The sequence below is a fragment of the Gouania willdenowi genome, chromosome 12 (assembly GCF_900634775.1).
Source record: "Gouania willdenowi chromosome 12, fGouWil2.1, whole genome shotgun sequence".
Lineage (NCBI taxonomy): Eukaryota > Metazoa > Chordata > Actinopteri > Blenniiformes > Gobiesocidae > Gouania > Gouania willdenowi.
Genome location: NC_041055.1, coordinates 1,706,690 through 1,723,030, shown reverse-complemented (window position 1 = coordinate 1,723,030; position 16,341 = coordinate 1,706,690). Strand labels below are relative to the sequence as shown.

The following is a 16,341-nucleotide window of genomic DNA, read 5'->3' as shown; positions in this document are numbered from 1 at the left end:
AAATTTTAATAGATTTTCTGTGTATTTTTGCTGTTTTGTGGGTTTTTCGATGTGGTTTTATATATTCTTCTGTAATATTGTGTAGTTTTGCTGTCATGTGTTTTTGGAGTCATTTTGATTATTTTTGCGGTTTTGTGGGTTTATGATGTCGTTTTGTTTATTTCTTTATTTTGTGCATTTTTCCTGTAGTTTTATGTATTTTTTTTATCATTTTGTGTACTTTTGTTTTGTGTTTTTAGAGTAATCTTGCGCGTTTTTGTTGTAATTATGTGTATTTTTGTGTTTTTTTTGTTTTCATTTAGTATTTTATGTATTTGTATTTTTACAGTATTGTGAATTAGTGTATGTTTTTGACATAATTTGAATTTCTGTTGTAATTCTGTGTATTTTTTCTGTTTTGTGGGTTTTTCTGTCATTTTGTGTATGTTTGCAATTGTTTTGCAAGTAAATTGGTATAATTTTGTGTATTTTTGTTGTAATAATGTGTGCTTTTTGAGCATTTTTAAGAGTCATTTTTTGCATTTACTTTTGGGGCAGCACAAAGGTAGATAGAGGGCCAAATGTGGAACGGGGCCACCAGTTGCCCATGTTTGTTCTACATGTGAATGTTTTATATTCATATTATTGTTCAGTACCTGAGTTTGAAGTGACAGCGCACTTCTCCGTGCTCGATCTGTACGAGCTCATTGTAACACGCCAACACGCTGCTGTTCTCCACAAACCTCTGGAAACACAGGGAGGAGATGTTTGAACCAAAGAGAAGAACAGGATTGATGAGAAGCTTCTGAGTCTGGACGTACTCGACTGAATCCAGCTCGTAGCAGAGGCAGCGCAGACGTTTCCTCCTGGTCGTGGGGTCTGCACACAGAAACAGGGAAACATTACAGCTGCACACACACGGGAACCCACTGAGCATTCTCACCGACTGTAACACTGAATGAACCCACCTCTGACAACATGATAGAAAAACACACAGAAAGGACAACAATAATATATGAAATGTGTCAAACACATTCAACAACAAAAATACACATATTTGACTCTAAAAACACAATATGAGGAAAATACTGTAAAAGCGACAGGACAAAAAGACAACAAAAAATACACAAAACTACTCCTACAACACACAAAATGACTGAAAAATACATGTAAGGACCACAAAAACACACAAAATTACTCCAAAAACAGACAAACAGAATGGCTAATACACAAAAGGATGACAAAAATACAGAGAAATGACTTCAGAACCCCAAAAAACAACAAAAAACACAAAGAATGACTGAAAAATACATATAAAGACAACAAAAACACACAAAATGACTCCAAAAACTCATAAACTCACAGAAGAATACACAAAAGAACAACAAAAATACAGAAAAATGAATCCAATAACCCAAAACAACAGCAAAAAACACACAAAACGACTCCAAAAACACACGGAATGACTGAAAAATACATGTCAGGAGCACAAAAACAAACCAAATCACTCCAATAACACACAAACACAGAAAAATATACAAATGGACAACAAAAATGCAAAAAATGACTCCAAAAACTTAAAACAACAGCAAAAAACACACAAAACGACTCCAATAACACACAAAATGACTGAAAAATACCTCTGTGACACGACAGCGAGGATCACTGTGTTCTCAGAGGGTTTAGTGGCTCGGATCAACCTGGAAAGAACAGAAAGACTGATTTGACTCTAAAACAGCAGCTGGGATTCAAACCCAGAACAACTGGAGTCAATATTTAGATCATTAATGACATTTATAGAAAGATACACAAAGAACAGATAATTAAACAAAAATGATCCAAAAACGTTCTACGCTGCATCATCGTTTTAGGGCCACAGAAAACTTTTATTTTCTACACTTTGAGAATAAATAGGATTAAAAAAAAACTTGAAATTTATTCAAATAAAGTCAAAATATTATGAGAATAAAGTCCTAATCATACAAGAAAAAAAGTGTGTTTCCAGAAATAAATACCGACAGCAGACGAAAAAGACAATTTCCTCTAAAAATGAGGACATTTTGTAATATTATGACTAACATTAGAGCTTTTTCATTATAGTCTTATAGAATGAAGATGAAGAAATTATGAGGAACAGAGCAATTTTCTAAATAATGTGTTATTTTAAAAATTAAAATAAAAGCCTTTTTGATATTATAATTTGACATCAATTTTATTAAAAATTTTTTTATTTTTGTACATTTTTGTAAATGTTGTGTGTTTTTCTTGTAGTTTTGTATTTTTTTCTATCACTGTGTATTTTTGTAGTCGTCCTATGTGTTTTGCAAGTTTATTTTTTTGTTATGTTTTTGGAGGCGTTTTGAATATTTCTTTAATCATAATGTGTACTATTGTTGTCATAATGTGTGTATTTGGAGTATTTTGTGTTTTTTTTGCGGTTTTGTGGGTTTTTGGTGTCGTTTTTTTACATTTTTCTGTGATTTTATGCATTTTTGTAGTTGTCCTGTGTGTTTTGCAAGTCATTTTGTGCATTTTTATTGTAGCTTTGTATATTTTCTATTATTTTGTGCATTTTTTGTTGTCGCCCTGTGTTTTATTGGAATAACAAATTGCAATCAAAAATTTGCAGTGACAAATTTGATTGCAAAAAAATAAAAATAAAAGCCTTTTCGATATTTTATTTTCACATTAATTTATAAAAAAATCTTTAATTCTTTGTTCTGTTGTTTCATTTTTTATTTATCTTCCAAAAGGTTTTAACTCAGATTTTCAATCTAAAAATACTTTGTACTTGTACTCGAGTAATTAAACACTACTTTATACTGCCCATCTGTGATGTCATCCCGCCCTAGCCACACCCACCTACACACGGCCTCAGGTTCAAAGTATCTGGAGTGTCGCCCGTCGATGACGACGATTTCGTGATGTTTGTCGAGGAAACACTCGACGGCCGACTCTGGCGTGCGGGCGATGTTACACCTGAAGCCTGCGCGGTCGCACGCCCACCAGAACGCGTCGCTCTGTCCGTCCTCCTTAGAGAACACCAGCAGAACCTGAGGAGGAACCGACACCAGGATGAGATGTTCTGAGGAAGAGAAGGAGGAGGAGGAGGAAGAGGAGGAGGAAGAGGAGGAGGAGGAGGAGGAAGAGGAGGAGGAAGAGAAGGAGGAAGAGGAGGAAGAGGAAGAGGAAGAGGAGGAGGAGGAGGAGGAGGACGAGGGGCGTATGCTGGAAGCCGGACGGGAGAGAGGAGAGGGAGGACAGGAGAGCGCGCGAGGACGTGAAGCGGCGGAGCGAGGAGAGTCGTTCGGAGGAGAGTGCGTCCTCCCCGCCGGAGAGAGGAGGCGAAGGGAAGAAGGCCAGCCAAGCCTCAAACATCAGTGCATGTGAACCCACAAACTCCTGGAGTTCAGTCAAAGCAATAACCAACACCCAATAAAGCTTTGAGTTAGTAGCAAGGACATTACTTTACTTTAGTTACTACTCTGAGTATTCATTTCTACACTAATGTCTACGTTCTTTAACCCAGAGCCATCTATAAAGTCAGTAAAATGATGGTCTATTGTTCTATGAATCTGTGATAACCACATTTATTTATTCATCTGAATAATATCCACTGTTATCCAGGAACGTTTATTATTATTATTATAGTCATCTTAAAGATGGAAATCATGGTTTTAATCACTAATAGTGACCAAAGTTCAAAGTGACCAAAAACACATAAAACAACCAAAACACACTGAGTAATGATAAAAAAAATACACATAATGAGAGAAAAACACACAAAAGAACAATAAATGACACTAAATGACAATACTAAAACACATAAAACAACAACAGAAATGCACAAACAACTCCAAAAACACATAAAACAAGAACCAAAACACACTGAACCTATAAAATGGTGGAAAAGGTGGTGAAATGGGATTTTTAAAAAAAAACAGAAAATAATTAAAAGTTGGAAATTAGAGTGGATAAGTACAGACATAAAAAGTGGTAAAAAGGGTTTAAAGTGTCAATATTGGAACAATTAGTTTAAACTGGTAAATAATGGACATGACAAATCAAGAATGTAGATAAATTGGCAAAAATAATTATGAAATATGGTGAAAAGAGGTTAAAAATAACAATAATGGGTCAATATATGTGACATTAGGTGTAAAAGTGGTGGAAAGTGTTAATAAGTTTAATTATTGGTTAATTTACAGGGACAGTGTACATTAATATATATATAGAAAATGTACCAGATTTAGCCAGAAGGCTATTTTAATCTGTAGTCCCTGGACAGAATAAGTGCTGAAAATGTCTTGAAAGTGAGAAAAAATGTGCAGAAAAAACATTGAAATGTGATGTAAAGTGATGAAAATAGTTTAATTATGGAAAGTTTGGTGTAGTAGCAGAAAAATGGTAAAAATAAGCAAAAATGGGCTGAAATTGTTCAAAGAAATATTCTTAGTTTCTTGAAGGCATCTGGTGACCTCCTCCCAGTGTCTCGTGACTCCAAATAGGGTTCTGACCCTAAGGTTGAGAACCCCTGCTTTAAACCACAGCTACACTAGTCACCTCTAGTTTAAAATGATGAATTAAATGTAGACGAGTCTCAATTATTTTCCATAAAACACCTGATGAAACTCAGCTGAGAAACGAGTGAAAGAAAAGACATTTAAACAAAGGAAGTGTGATGTTATTGGCCTGATATTAGCAAAATAATGTCATCATTTATGTGGAGTAGGTGTGTAAACGTGGTCCTAGAGGGCTACAATCCTGTAGCTTTAAAACATCTCTATGTTTCAACATGTTCTGGGAGCGTGGGAAAGTCTTTTTGGCTCTAAATGCACAATATTAGTTAAACTAGTTTAGTTTACCTGGATGGGCTCCTGAGTTATTTTCATGGGTCCGACACATTCTTCTGTGGATGAAACCTGCACAGGAAACACAACACATGTTAAAGACACACACACACACACACACACACACACACACACACACACACACACACACACACACACACACACACACACACACACACACACACACACACACACACACACACACACACACACACACACACACACACACACGTGGGATCATTTCTTACCATTTTACCATTGATGTCCAGAAGCATGTTGGCATAACTGTCTATTTAATCCACTTTGAGCGTTTAGTGTTGGTGAAAAGTGCAAAGACGCTAGCTGAACGGACGCTAACATCGAAACGACAACATTCTGCACAACAACACGAGCACAGAACAGACCTGAGCAGTGGATTAGGAACCAGACTGAGATAGAACTCATGGGTTTACCTGCTAATCCTGGAGCATCACATTCTGTGTGTGTGTGTGTGTGTGTGTGTGTGTGTGTGTGTGTGTGTGTGTGTGTACACATGATTGCCTCATACCACAAACACACAGTGACTCAGCAGTGCCCTTTAACACAATCAGCGACTCAGCACAATATACGCCATGTCAATGGTTTTTCAAACTTTTTCAGCTCAAGCCCCCCCCCCCCCCCCCTCTTGTTTCTGAATCCAAGTCCCACCCCCTTTATAGTGCAGCAGATTTGATGAGAATCGTTGACTTTGGTATAAAAGTAGAACATTTAGCACAGATAGTCTCTAAGGGCCACTATTTTAGAAACTCAAAAATTCAATATGGCTGCCATTTTTCAAGATGGCCGCCATTGCTATTCAATGGTTATTATATAACCAAAAAAATGCTCAGATCTGGTCAAACAAAGTGTCAGCAGAAATGTCTGGTCCTCCCAAAGCAGCAGATGTTTGGTGTTTTCCTGCACCAGGGGGAACCTCAGTCAATGGGAGGAAGCAGTATCAAAGTAGCTCTCTTTTGCTCAAACTCCTCCTCCTATGGTCACATGGGTCACACACAGACAGGAACACCAATACGTGCAGTGAAAAAATATCATCATGATAATTTCATGCTAAATTAATTGTACGAATCAAATTTGGAAATGTCATGAAATATGAAGCAAAAAAAACAAAACACAAACTACACCCTCACCGTCATATTTTAGGACAATATTACTACGGCGTATACTAGGGCCACATTAAAATAAAATAAATCTGTACACTACAAGGTTAAAGTCCTAATATTTTGAGAATAAAGTCGTATTTTAATAAAATTGTAATTTTATGAGATTAAAGACTGTGAAGGAGCAGCGCCGTCACTAACCGAGCAGCAGCGCACACACACACACACACACACACACACACACACACACACACACACACACACACACACACACACACACACACACACACACACACACACACACACACACACACACACACACACACACACACACACACACACACACGGAAACTCTTACCGGTGACATGACGTCACTGAGCAGCTGACGGACAAAACGGGGCGGAGTTAACTAAGGGGATTAATTTAGGATGTGATTTGAAAAATGCATTTGTTTATTATAAAATCAGTTATCATTTGAAAAAGATGTGAATATTGTTTTTGTTTGTATTCCTTAATAATTGTTTTTGGTTTAATTTAAACCACGCCCATGGGAGGGGCTAACCTGTTAAAAGCTGCATAGAGGGCAGTCTTTCTCTGGAGGTGCATGTGGATCAATGTACCTGAACATTTCTGAAAGCTTCTCAGCTGGAAGTAGAGCTGGGACCAGGTTGGGTTTTTTTTTCTCTTGATGTAAATATTTGTGTTCCACTGTAAATATTGAGCACCGGCACCATTTTTGGAAAAATAAATGAAAGTCGACTTGCCATATGGATGGTCGTGGTTCTTCTTTTTGAATGAAAATCAAACCCCGCCCCAAAGACATAATGTTACGAGAATAAGGTTGCAATATTTTGAGAATAAAGTCGTAATTTCATTAGAATAAAGTTGTCTCTTAATAAAATCGTAATTTTATCAGATTTAAGTCAATATTTTGAGATTAAAGTCGCAATATTTCAAGAAAAAACTAAATTCTGAATTTATTCTCGAAATATTACGACTTTAATCTAATAAATTTGCGACTTTATTCTCAAAATATTGTGACTTTAATCTTGTGCTCAGATGTCTTTATTTTAATGTGGGACTAATAATAATAATAATAATATCACACATTTCTTCCATATTTGTTTTATTGTAAAACAGGTGGGCTAATGTTAGCTTTAGCATGTGTAGCAAAGAGCTGGAAGTCAAAATCTCAGTGCATGCTTGTTTCCGAGCATGAAATTATAAATTAAGGACAATAGTCGACACCATTAACTGTATGAAGCATGTTTGATATGATTTAAGGACGTTTAAAAGCTTGTAATGAGATTTAAATGAGAATTTCTTTACTGGTTTGTCTGTTTGGAGTAAAAAAATCACATGATCTGAAGATTATTCAAGGATTATTTAATATTATTTAGTTATTTCAGTCACTTTGTGATAGAAACAGGAGGAGGAAATCCAGGGACAGGAGGACAGTTATAGAACAAATCAGCAGAGGAAGTGTCCATGAGAGGAGAGACAGGAGCAGGACGTCAGCTTTATATCAGACACATGAGCCCTCATTTTATACAACCCACCCCCCCAACCCCCACCCATCCCCGTGTCGACGCAAATAACGACTCCAAAAAACACACAAAATAACAGAAAAAAATGCAAAACAGCAAAAATACAGAAAATGACTTAAAGACACGTACAAAAATAATAATAATTTAAAAAACAAGAACAAAATACTGCAAAAAAAACCCTGAGAAATATAAAATAATAATAAAAAAAAAAAACACACAAAAAAATTACTATAAAAATACTAGAGTTGAAAAGGTCTCGTTGGGAGTTTTTTGGAACATTCAAAAATATAAAGGTTTCATGGGAATTATTTATTGGAATTAACTAGAAATTGGGAACAACTTATAAATAAGTGATAATTATATTTTAGATAATGCTAAAATAAATTTTTTCAACTATAGTTAACATTCTTTGAAAAGCAAACCTTCAATTTTGTAACTTCCCTGTTTTGTCCCGTTTATTCCCACAAAAAATTTCCAGAATTTTGCAACCCTATAGTTTAAATGTTAGGTTTTTAATTAGATTGTTTTGGATAGATGCTAATGTTTGTGTTCTGATAAGCACATCTGCCACCCTAAATAAAAAATACACAAACAACAGAAAAATATGCAATAATAAAAGAAAATATGCAATAATAAAAGAAAATATGCAATAATAAAAGAAAATATGCAATAATAAAAGAAAATATGCAATAATAAAAGAAAGATACACCAAAAAACAGCAAAAATACAGATTATGACAACGAAACTACTTCAAAAACACAAAACGACAATAAAAATACACAGAATGATAGAAAAATATACAAAACGGGAACAAAATTCATCCAGAAAAACAGAGAAATATACACAAAACGACTCAAAAATACATACACACTTATCTATGTGAGTGGTAGGATACTGGTACAGTACCACCAGTACCAGCTCCGCCACATGTGACCTCTCTAACCTGGGGGGTAAACATTCACAGCGTGTCAGATTGGACAGAAACAACAAATGCTATCAGATAAATGATAAACGCACACACAGAGGAAGTGTTTGTGCTGCAAATAGATCAAGTCTAGGAACTGCTGAGTCATGATCAGCTACTGGGAACCAATAAAAAGTCACAAACCAAAGCCTCCTCGACTGAATCCAACTTTTAAAAAACAACTGACAGCCTTTAAAAGTTAAAAGATGTGCAAACCAAAAGTGTAATAGTGATGCAACACGCAATCCTCGTTAAATTCATGCCCTGACACGAGTAAAGTGACACAGCATTAATTTATACTAGAGGATTATATCAAAAATGACCCCAAAAATGACACAAAATAACAAAAATTTACACAACAGCAAAAATACACATAATGATGCAAAAAACAAAGAGAAAATTACAGAATAAAAAAAAAAAATACACAAATTTGCTTAAAAAAATCACTACAACCACAAAATACACAAAATGATAGAAATTAGGAAAACACAAAAAATAACAAAAAAATACACAAAATGATGCAAATATATAAAAAACAAAACAATAAAAATACACACATTGCTTCAAAAACGACTACAACCACAAAACAATAGAGAAATTACAAATATGCATAAAACGCAAGGAAAAATATACAAAATAGCAAAAACACAAAATTATGCAACAAAAAAAAGACGACGCAGAAAAAAATTACAGAAACATGCAAAAAAAAAGGACAAAATATACAAATTTGCTTAAATAAACATTACAACCACGAAATACACAAAATTATTAAAAAACACACTAAACGACAACAATTAATACAAAAACACAAGAAGACGAATACAAATATGCATAAAAATAACTGAAAAACGCACAAAATGCCTCCACAATTACACAAATTAACGAAGTGACACAAAAACCCCCAAAACAATAATTCTTTCTAAAAAAAAAAAAAAAAAAAAGAAAACAACAAAAATACAAAGCAAAAAACAAAACAAAAGAAGACAAAATTTGAGCAAAAAAGGTACAAAATTACATAAATATGCTCCAGAAAACTCACAATACCACTACAACCACAAAGGATAACAACAAAAATACAAATAATGATAGAAAAACAAACAAAGTGACAATAAAATTACTCCCAAAACAAAAGATGACTACAAAAATAAGAGAACATTTCCAGCGTTAATGCTCAGACTGGTCATTATTCTAAATGTTCTAAACACACTCAGTCTAATTTTATGTGACTCTGAAAAAAACCCACAACTTCGCTCCAAAATCTCACAAAATGAAAGAAAAACACACAAAAAGGACAAAAAATATATATAAAATGTGTCAAACACACTCAACAAGAACAGAAAAACACACAACACTAAAACAAAAACATATATTAACTCCAAAAAACACACAATATGACAGAAACACATAAAAATAAAAAATAATACAAAAAGGAGAGGAAAATACACAAAAGGACAACAAAAATACAAAAAAATGACTCCAAATAAAGAATACACAAAACTACTCTGACATCACACAACATCACTGAAAAAACACACAAAGAGACCACAAATATAACTCCAACACCCAAACAGATAGAATGACTGACAAATACACAAAGGGAAAATAAAAAATACCAAAACAAAACTCCATAAACACACAAAATGACTGAAGAATACACAAAAGGACAACAAAAATACAAAAACATGACTCCAAAAAGCCCAAAACGACAAGAATAAACACACAAAACGTCTCCAACATCACACAAAATGATTGAAAAATACACATGGGGACAACAAAAATACACAAACCCCATAAAATTACAACAAAAAAACCCACAAAATCTTTGTTATTTCCTGTGTTAATGCTCAGATTAGTCATTATTGTAAATGTTGATCATGTGATAAACGTCGCCCATCTCTGGTTTGTTATCAGCTCCTTTATCTTCACCACTTAATGTGGCCCTATTTCTATTACGCATTCTTCTCATGCCTTGAATGAGTTCATGTGTTCATATCTATAATGATACGATCATCTGTTACAGATCTTCATCTTCTGAGGCTCTGGACATAAATTAGAGTTCACATGTTTCCCCTGAAGGAGGAACCATGGAGGGAAGCGTCTGTGTCACATGACAGTGACAGAAGTGTTTAGACGCGTCTCCTGACGTCAGGAACACTTCTGAACACCGTACGTTGGAATAATAATAATAGGAGAACAGAACAGAAGACTTATGAAAGTTCAAACACAGAGCGCTCTATGTCTCAGCTGGAGTGTGATGAAGAACACTCACAGATTTTTAACGTGTCCATAACGCTGATCAAATTAATACATAAAGTGTTGGATTTGGAAATCATGACGAGGCAAAATTACTGAGAAATGACGACTCACTGGAAGCACAAACATAAAGTTAAAATACCAACAACAGGTCAGAGCTCAGTTTAATGGGAGTTATCAGATGAAAAAAAAACCACATTATTATTTCATCATCATCATCATGACAAACAACATACAATCCTATTGGTCGAGGTTATAAATAAACCTCGGTATCATTGAAAAATGTAATTATAATATATTTTAAAACAACAAAAAACAAGTTTATAAGAAACAAGTTCTGATCAACTACAGCCGAGCTCGCAGAACATCTCCGCACCAAATAACACGTACCACGTTCCGGAGAATTCAGTCAAATGACTCGGTTCCACCAAGTAAAACAAATTAAATTGTGCGACGTAAAATCGTAATCTACGTTGAATTGCCTTTGAAACGATATATAACACGACTATGTTCCGATAAATTTAGAAATGACCAGAAAAGGGGGTGGGCCTCTGTGACATGTACAGAGTAATGGGACCCGTTTATATATTGGTATGTGCCAATGATTCGGTACCACCAACCATTGTAACATTTGACTCCCCCTGGGCCCCAAATCTAAAATCAGGCTCCGAGTGTTGATGCGTACACATCCATAGATTATAGCTACCAAATTTCAGCCCGATCAGTCCATCAATAACAGAGGAGTGGTGATTTTAACTAGTGTACACAACAACAACAACAACAACAACAACAACAACAACAGCAAAGTGAGGGCGTTTAAGCTGCTGCTGACGATCATTTCTACCGTTTGTCCCCAAACAACTCAACCAAAGGGAATTCCCAACATATTTCTGGTGTTTTTGCTGAAAGCAACAGAAAATTACACAAAATGACAACGTCAAAAAATGCACAAAATTACAGAAATAATGATCAAATATTTTGACTTTAAAAAAAAACATAAAATAAACAAAGTCACTCCATAAACACACAAAATGACAAAACAACATTTTTTTAAAATCATACAAAACAAACAAAATGACTAAAAAAAAAAAACTCAATGAACACAGAAAATTACAAAAAGGCAAAAAACTAAAACAAAGAGACAAAAAAAAAAGCAGAAAAACAATTACAAAAAAATACACCAAAATATAAACATCAACCAAAACAAACTAAATTACTACAAAGACACACATACACCAAACAAAACAAAAAGAAAAACAACAAAAAATTCACAAAATTATCTCATAAACACACAAAATTACAAGAAATTACTCCATAAATGCACACAATTACAAAAATACACCACTTTACTAAAAAATATTCAAAATTATTAAAAAAAAAAAAAAAAAAACATCAACCAAAACCAACAAAACTACAAAACGACATATATATATATATATATATATATATATATATATATATATATATATATATATATATATGTTTAATTATGATTATTTCATTTTGATGATGGATGTGATTGTGTTCTGTCACATGTAGCCACAAAGGCCTCCACAAGCAGATGATGGTGATGATGATGATGATGGTGATGATGATGATGATGATGATGATGATGATGATGATGATGATGATGAAGGTGTCCCGGTCTCGTACCGTACCTTAAGGCTGCGGTCGGTGGTCTGAGTCTGGGCCTCGGTGCGGACGTGGTTCTCCCTCCGGTCCAGGTCTGGGTCGCTCCTGGTCCTGGTGGTCCGGCTCTGGCTCTGGTAGCTGCCCAGGACGGACGGGATGGAGTCGGCCGCGTCGGTCTTGATGAAGAGCCCGTGGGAGATGGTGGTGGTCTGGTGGGGGGAGGTGGACTCGTCCGAGTCCCGGCAGTAGATGACGCCGCTCTGAGAGACGTGGATGCTGGGAGCGCAGCCCATGCCTCACCGCCGCTGTGAGGACACACACACACGGTGCTGGAGCTCCGGAATCACATGGAGGAGGACCCGGACCCGGAGTGGGTCACATGGAGGAGGACCCGGAGAGGTTCAAGTCACGGAGCGGAACTTGCTGAACCACCTGACTGCTCCTCCTCCTCCTCCTCCTCCTCATCATCATCATCATCAAACTACCAATCAACCATGTGCTCTAGCTCCATGTGAGGTGTGCTAAGGTATCTGGCCCACATGGTGCCCATTGTGCCCCATATATTAGATACATGTCATGGTTGTGTGTTAATGTGGGTCACTCACTGCAGTGAGACGTTGATTTTAGTCAGTGCTTTACCAACTCTTATTTATAGAATCATATTACCACCACAATAAATAAATACATACATAAATAAATAAAAAATCACTATGGCAAGTCAGAATTAGGAGATAAAAAGTATGAGACAAAAAGTCAGAATTATGACCATGAGATAGAAAGAAAGTCATAGTTATGAGATAGAAAGACATGAATAATAAAAAAACACAAAAAAGACACAAATGAACCAATGAAAAGAAAAATGCACAAACGGATAAAGAAATTTACACAAAACCACAACAAAAGTATATATAAAAACACTAACCAAAAAATAAATAAATAAATCATCAAAAACCTAAATGACAACAAAAATATACTAAACAGTAAAAATACCCAAAACCACAAGAAAAAATATAAAAAACCACCCCTCCTCTAAAAAAACAGCAATAAACAAACAAAATGTCAAAAACAAACTTAATAAATGGACTTTTGAAAATATAAGGCAGTCGTTACAGATGTGCAATAATAAAAACAATGGTGATAAAAACAGTAAAACAACCCCTTCACACATTAATCTAATAATAAGCTGCTAATACTGGAGACAGCGCCATCTGTTGGCAGTGTTTACACATCTGCACTACAGTCTGTTTCTAATGCTCCACCATTTCAATGCAACATTTGATTTTTTTTTGTATTCTAAAATATAATTGTGTTATTCTCATTGGATTTGTGCATTTTTTCCTCATATTTTAGTTCATAATTTGTTTCATTGAATGTCAGAAATATAATTTTATTTCATGTATTTTAATTTATATTTAAACTAATTGAATAAACACATCCTAGTTTCAACACTTAAATGACTAAACTAATGTAAACATGATGAATATTATCAGTTAGAAACCCTGAGGCGTGTAGGATTCAGTCAGATATCTGCTGCAGTATATGGATTATTGATCTGTTGAACCATGTGATCAATATTCCTTTCCTCGGGCCAAACCAGTTGCTCTGCTGGGCTGCAGTTGGCCCTCGGACCGTGAGTTTCCTTCAGTGTGTGGTTCCCTGCAGGTGTCTCGGTCCTACCTGGTCCTGGTGGGGTCCATTGAGTGGAAACATCTCTGTGGACTCTCCACTGCTGTCCTGAAGGAGGAGATGTTTAATCCCAGGTTAAGGACAAGTACACGACCCAAAGTGTTCCTCAGGATGAACTTCAGAACCTCCTCAGTCTGTCTGTCAGAGAGGAGCACAGGCTGGATGGGTGTCCCTGTGGCCCTAGTGCCCGCCCACCTCACTGTAGCAACAGCTAGAACAAAAATAAACTAATAACCTTCACTCACACTCATCATCACTTTTTTTATTTTCAATTTAACACAAAAGCTGTGAAGCTTTTATATTTATTTAATAATTCATAAACTGTTATGTCATGTTATGTTATGTTGTCATGCTGTCATGGTATGCCATGTGAAGATTTGCTATGTCATGTTAAGTCATGTTTTGCTATGTCACTTTGGGCCATGTTATGTTTTGCTATGTCATGTTATGATTTGCTTTGTCATGTATTGTTACGTTTTGTCATGATTTGCTATGTCATGTTTTGCTATGTCACTTTATGCCATGTTATGATTTGTTTTGTCATTTTTGTCACAATATGTCATGGTTTGATTTGCTATGTCATGTTATATCACATCATGTCATGTTTTGCAATGTCATGTTATGATTTGCTATGTCATGTATTGTCACGTTATGTCATGTTATGATTTGCTATGTCATGTATTCTCACGTTATGTCATGTTATGATTTGCTATGTCATGTATTGTCACGTTATGTCATGTTATGATTTGCTATGTCATGTATTGTCACGTTATGTCATGTTATGATTTGCTATGTCATGTATTGTCACGTTATGATTTGCTATGTCATGTATTGTCACATTATGTTATGTCATGTTTTGCAATGTCATGTCATGATTCCATATGTCATATTAGCCTGTGTCATGCTATGGCATGTGAAGATTTGTTTTGCCATGTCATGTTATGTCTGATTATGTGATGCAGTGCTGACTAATGATTTACAGTAGCTCTGTAAACAGAAAGACCAACACTGACCATGGACTCCACACACTGACTGTAGTTGTTTATTAATTACAGGTTATTATTAGACTTAAGGTCTAAACTGAGGCAGGTTTCCTATTTTTAATGAAATGTATCATTTAAAGTTTGTCTAAAGCTGCTCCATGAGACACGTTCACACTCAGACCATAAGAAAAGCTGCTCCAGGACAAACAGTGGATGAAACTTCTCCCTGAACAACTGAGCAGAGCTGAAGTCTGACCACCTCTCACTGTTTACATAAACTTCATGTTTGTGTTTAAAACTTGCTGAGGCTGCAAGTTTCAAGTGTTGATGCAGGAGAAGAAGGTGCAAACGGAAACGCTTTGTGTTCACTGACAACAAAGGAACACATGAGGAAACACACAGGACGTCAAATAATAGAGGAATATTTAACGCTACATGATAATAGAGAAAGTTCTAGTCAGAATGAGTTTAAAGATGCTCAGTGTTAATGCTTTGGTCTGTATGTTTGATCTTTGATCTCTTCTTTTGTAATTCTGACCAAAGTTGAAAGCTGGAGGAAAAATAATAATAATAATAATTTTGCCCTAAAGGTCAGAGATCAGATCTGAAGGCTTATCTTCACTGTACTTCCTACAGTCATCCAGCAGAGGGAGACACTGGCACAGGAAGTGAAAGAGGCTAAAAATGATGCAAATTGTTAAAGTGAAAACATTCCAAACTGTTTGGAAAATAATAGAAAAAAATAAGGGTAAAATCAGAAGTTTGCCCTAGTGCAATATGAGGGGCGAGGCCCAAAAGGGGCCCATCATGGAGTCGAGTTTGGGCCGTTAGTGACAGTATCATGAGTTTAAATCTGGTCTGTTAATCATGTACAATAAATCTGATAATGAAGCCATATACCTTCATTTAAAACAATTTGATGTAAATTATTTCTATTTCTGCTTTTTCAATCATTATTTTTAACCCTTTAACACCTGTTAAATTAACATCCCCGCCTGGTTGTTGTTGTTGTTGCTTATTTTATATATAAAATGTTTTAAGTGTTGGTGGATCAATGGTTTATTTTTGCTGTTAAAATTCATTATTTTGGTTATTTAAACTGTTTTTATTTGATCATTTTTACATCAATAAATCAATCAATCAAGAAAGTGAAAATTACTCAATTTTGTTTACTTTTTTTCAAGTTTTTGACATTTCTACAGATTACAATTCCAAAGGTTTACAGATACTTTATTTTAAGGCCATTTCAGCTTAAGTTTTAAACTAAAAACTGTATATTGGTCCATTTCCTCCCTATTTTTATTCACTTTA

At 35.2% G+C, this 16,341-nt stretch overlaps 1 protein-coding gene across 1 annotated transcript in view; it reads right to left on the bottom strand.

Annotated features, from left to right (window-relative positions):
- The window catches only part of pde8b (phosphodiesterase 8B), a 35,233-nt gene extending 22,431 nt beyond the window's left edge, over positions 1-12,802 (bottom strand). Inside the window, exons 1-6 of the mRNA XM_028463316.1 lie at positions 12,388-12,802; positions 4,845-4,901; positions 2,842-3,032; positions 1,620-1,679; positions 801-858; positions 636-724 (exon numbers count right to left, since the gene is read on the bottom strand). Coding sequence (XP_028319117.1) covers positions 636-724; positions 801-858; positions 1,620-1,679; positions 2,842-3,032; positions 4,845-4,901; positions 12,388-12,654 — 722 coding nt within the window. The 5' untranslated portion in view covers positions 12,655-12,802. The remainder of the gene's footprint in view (positions 1-635; positions 725-800; positions 859-1,619; positions 1,680-2,841; positions 3,033-4,844; positions 4,902-12,387) is intronic.
- Between the last annotated feature and the right edge of the window lie 3,539 nt (positions 12,803-16,341).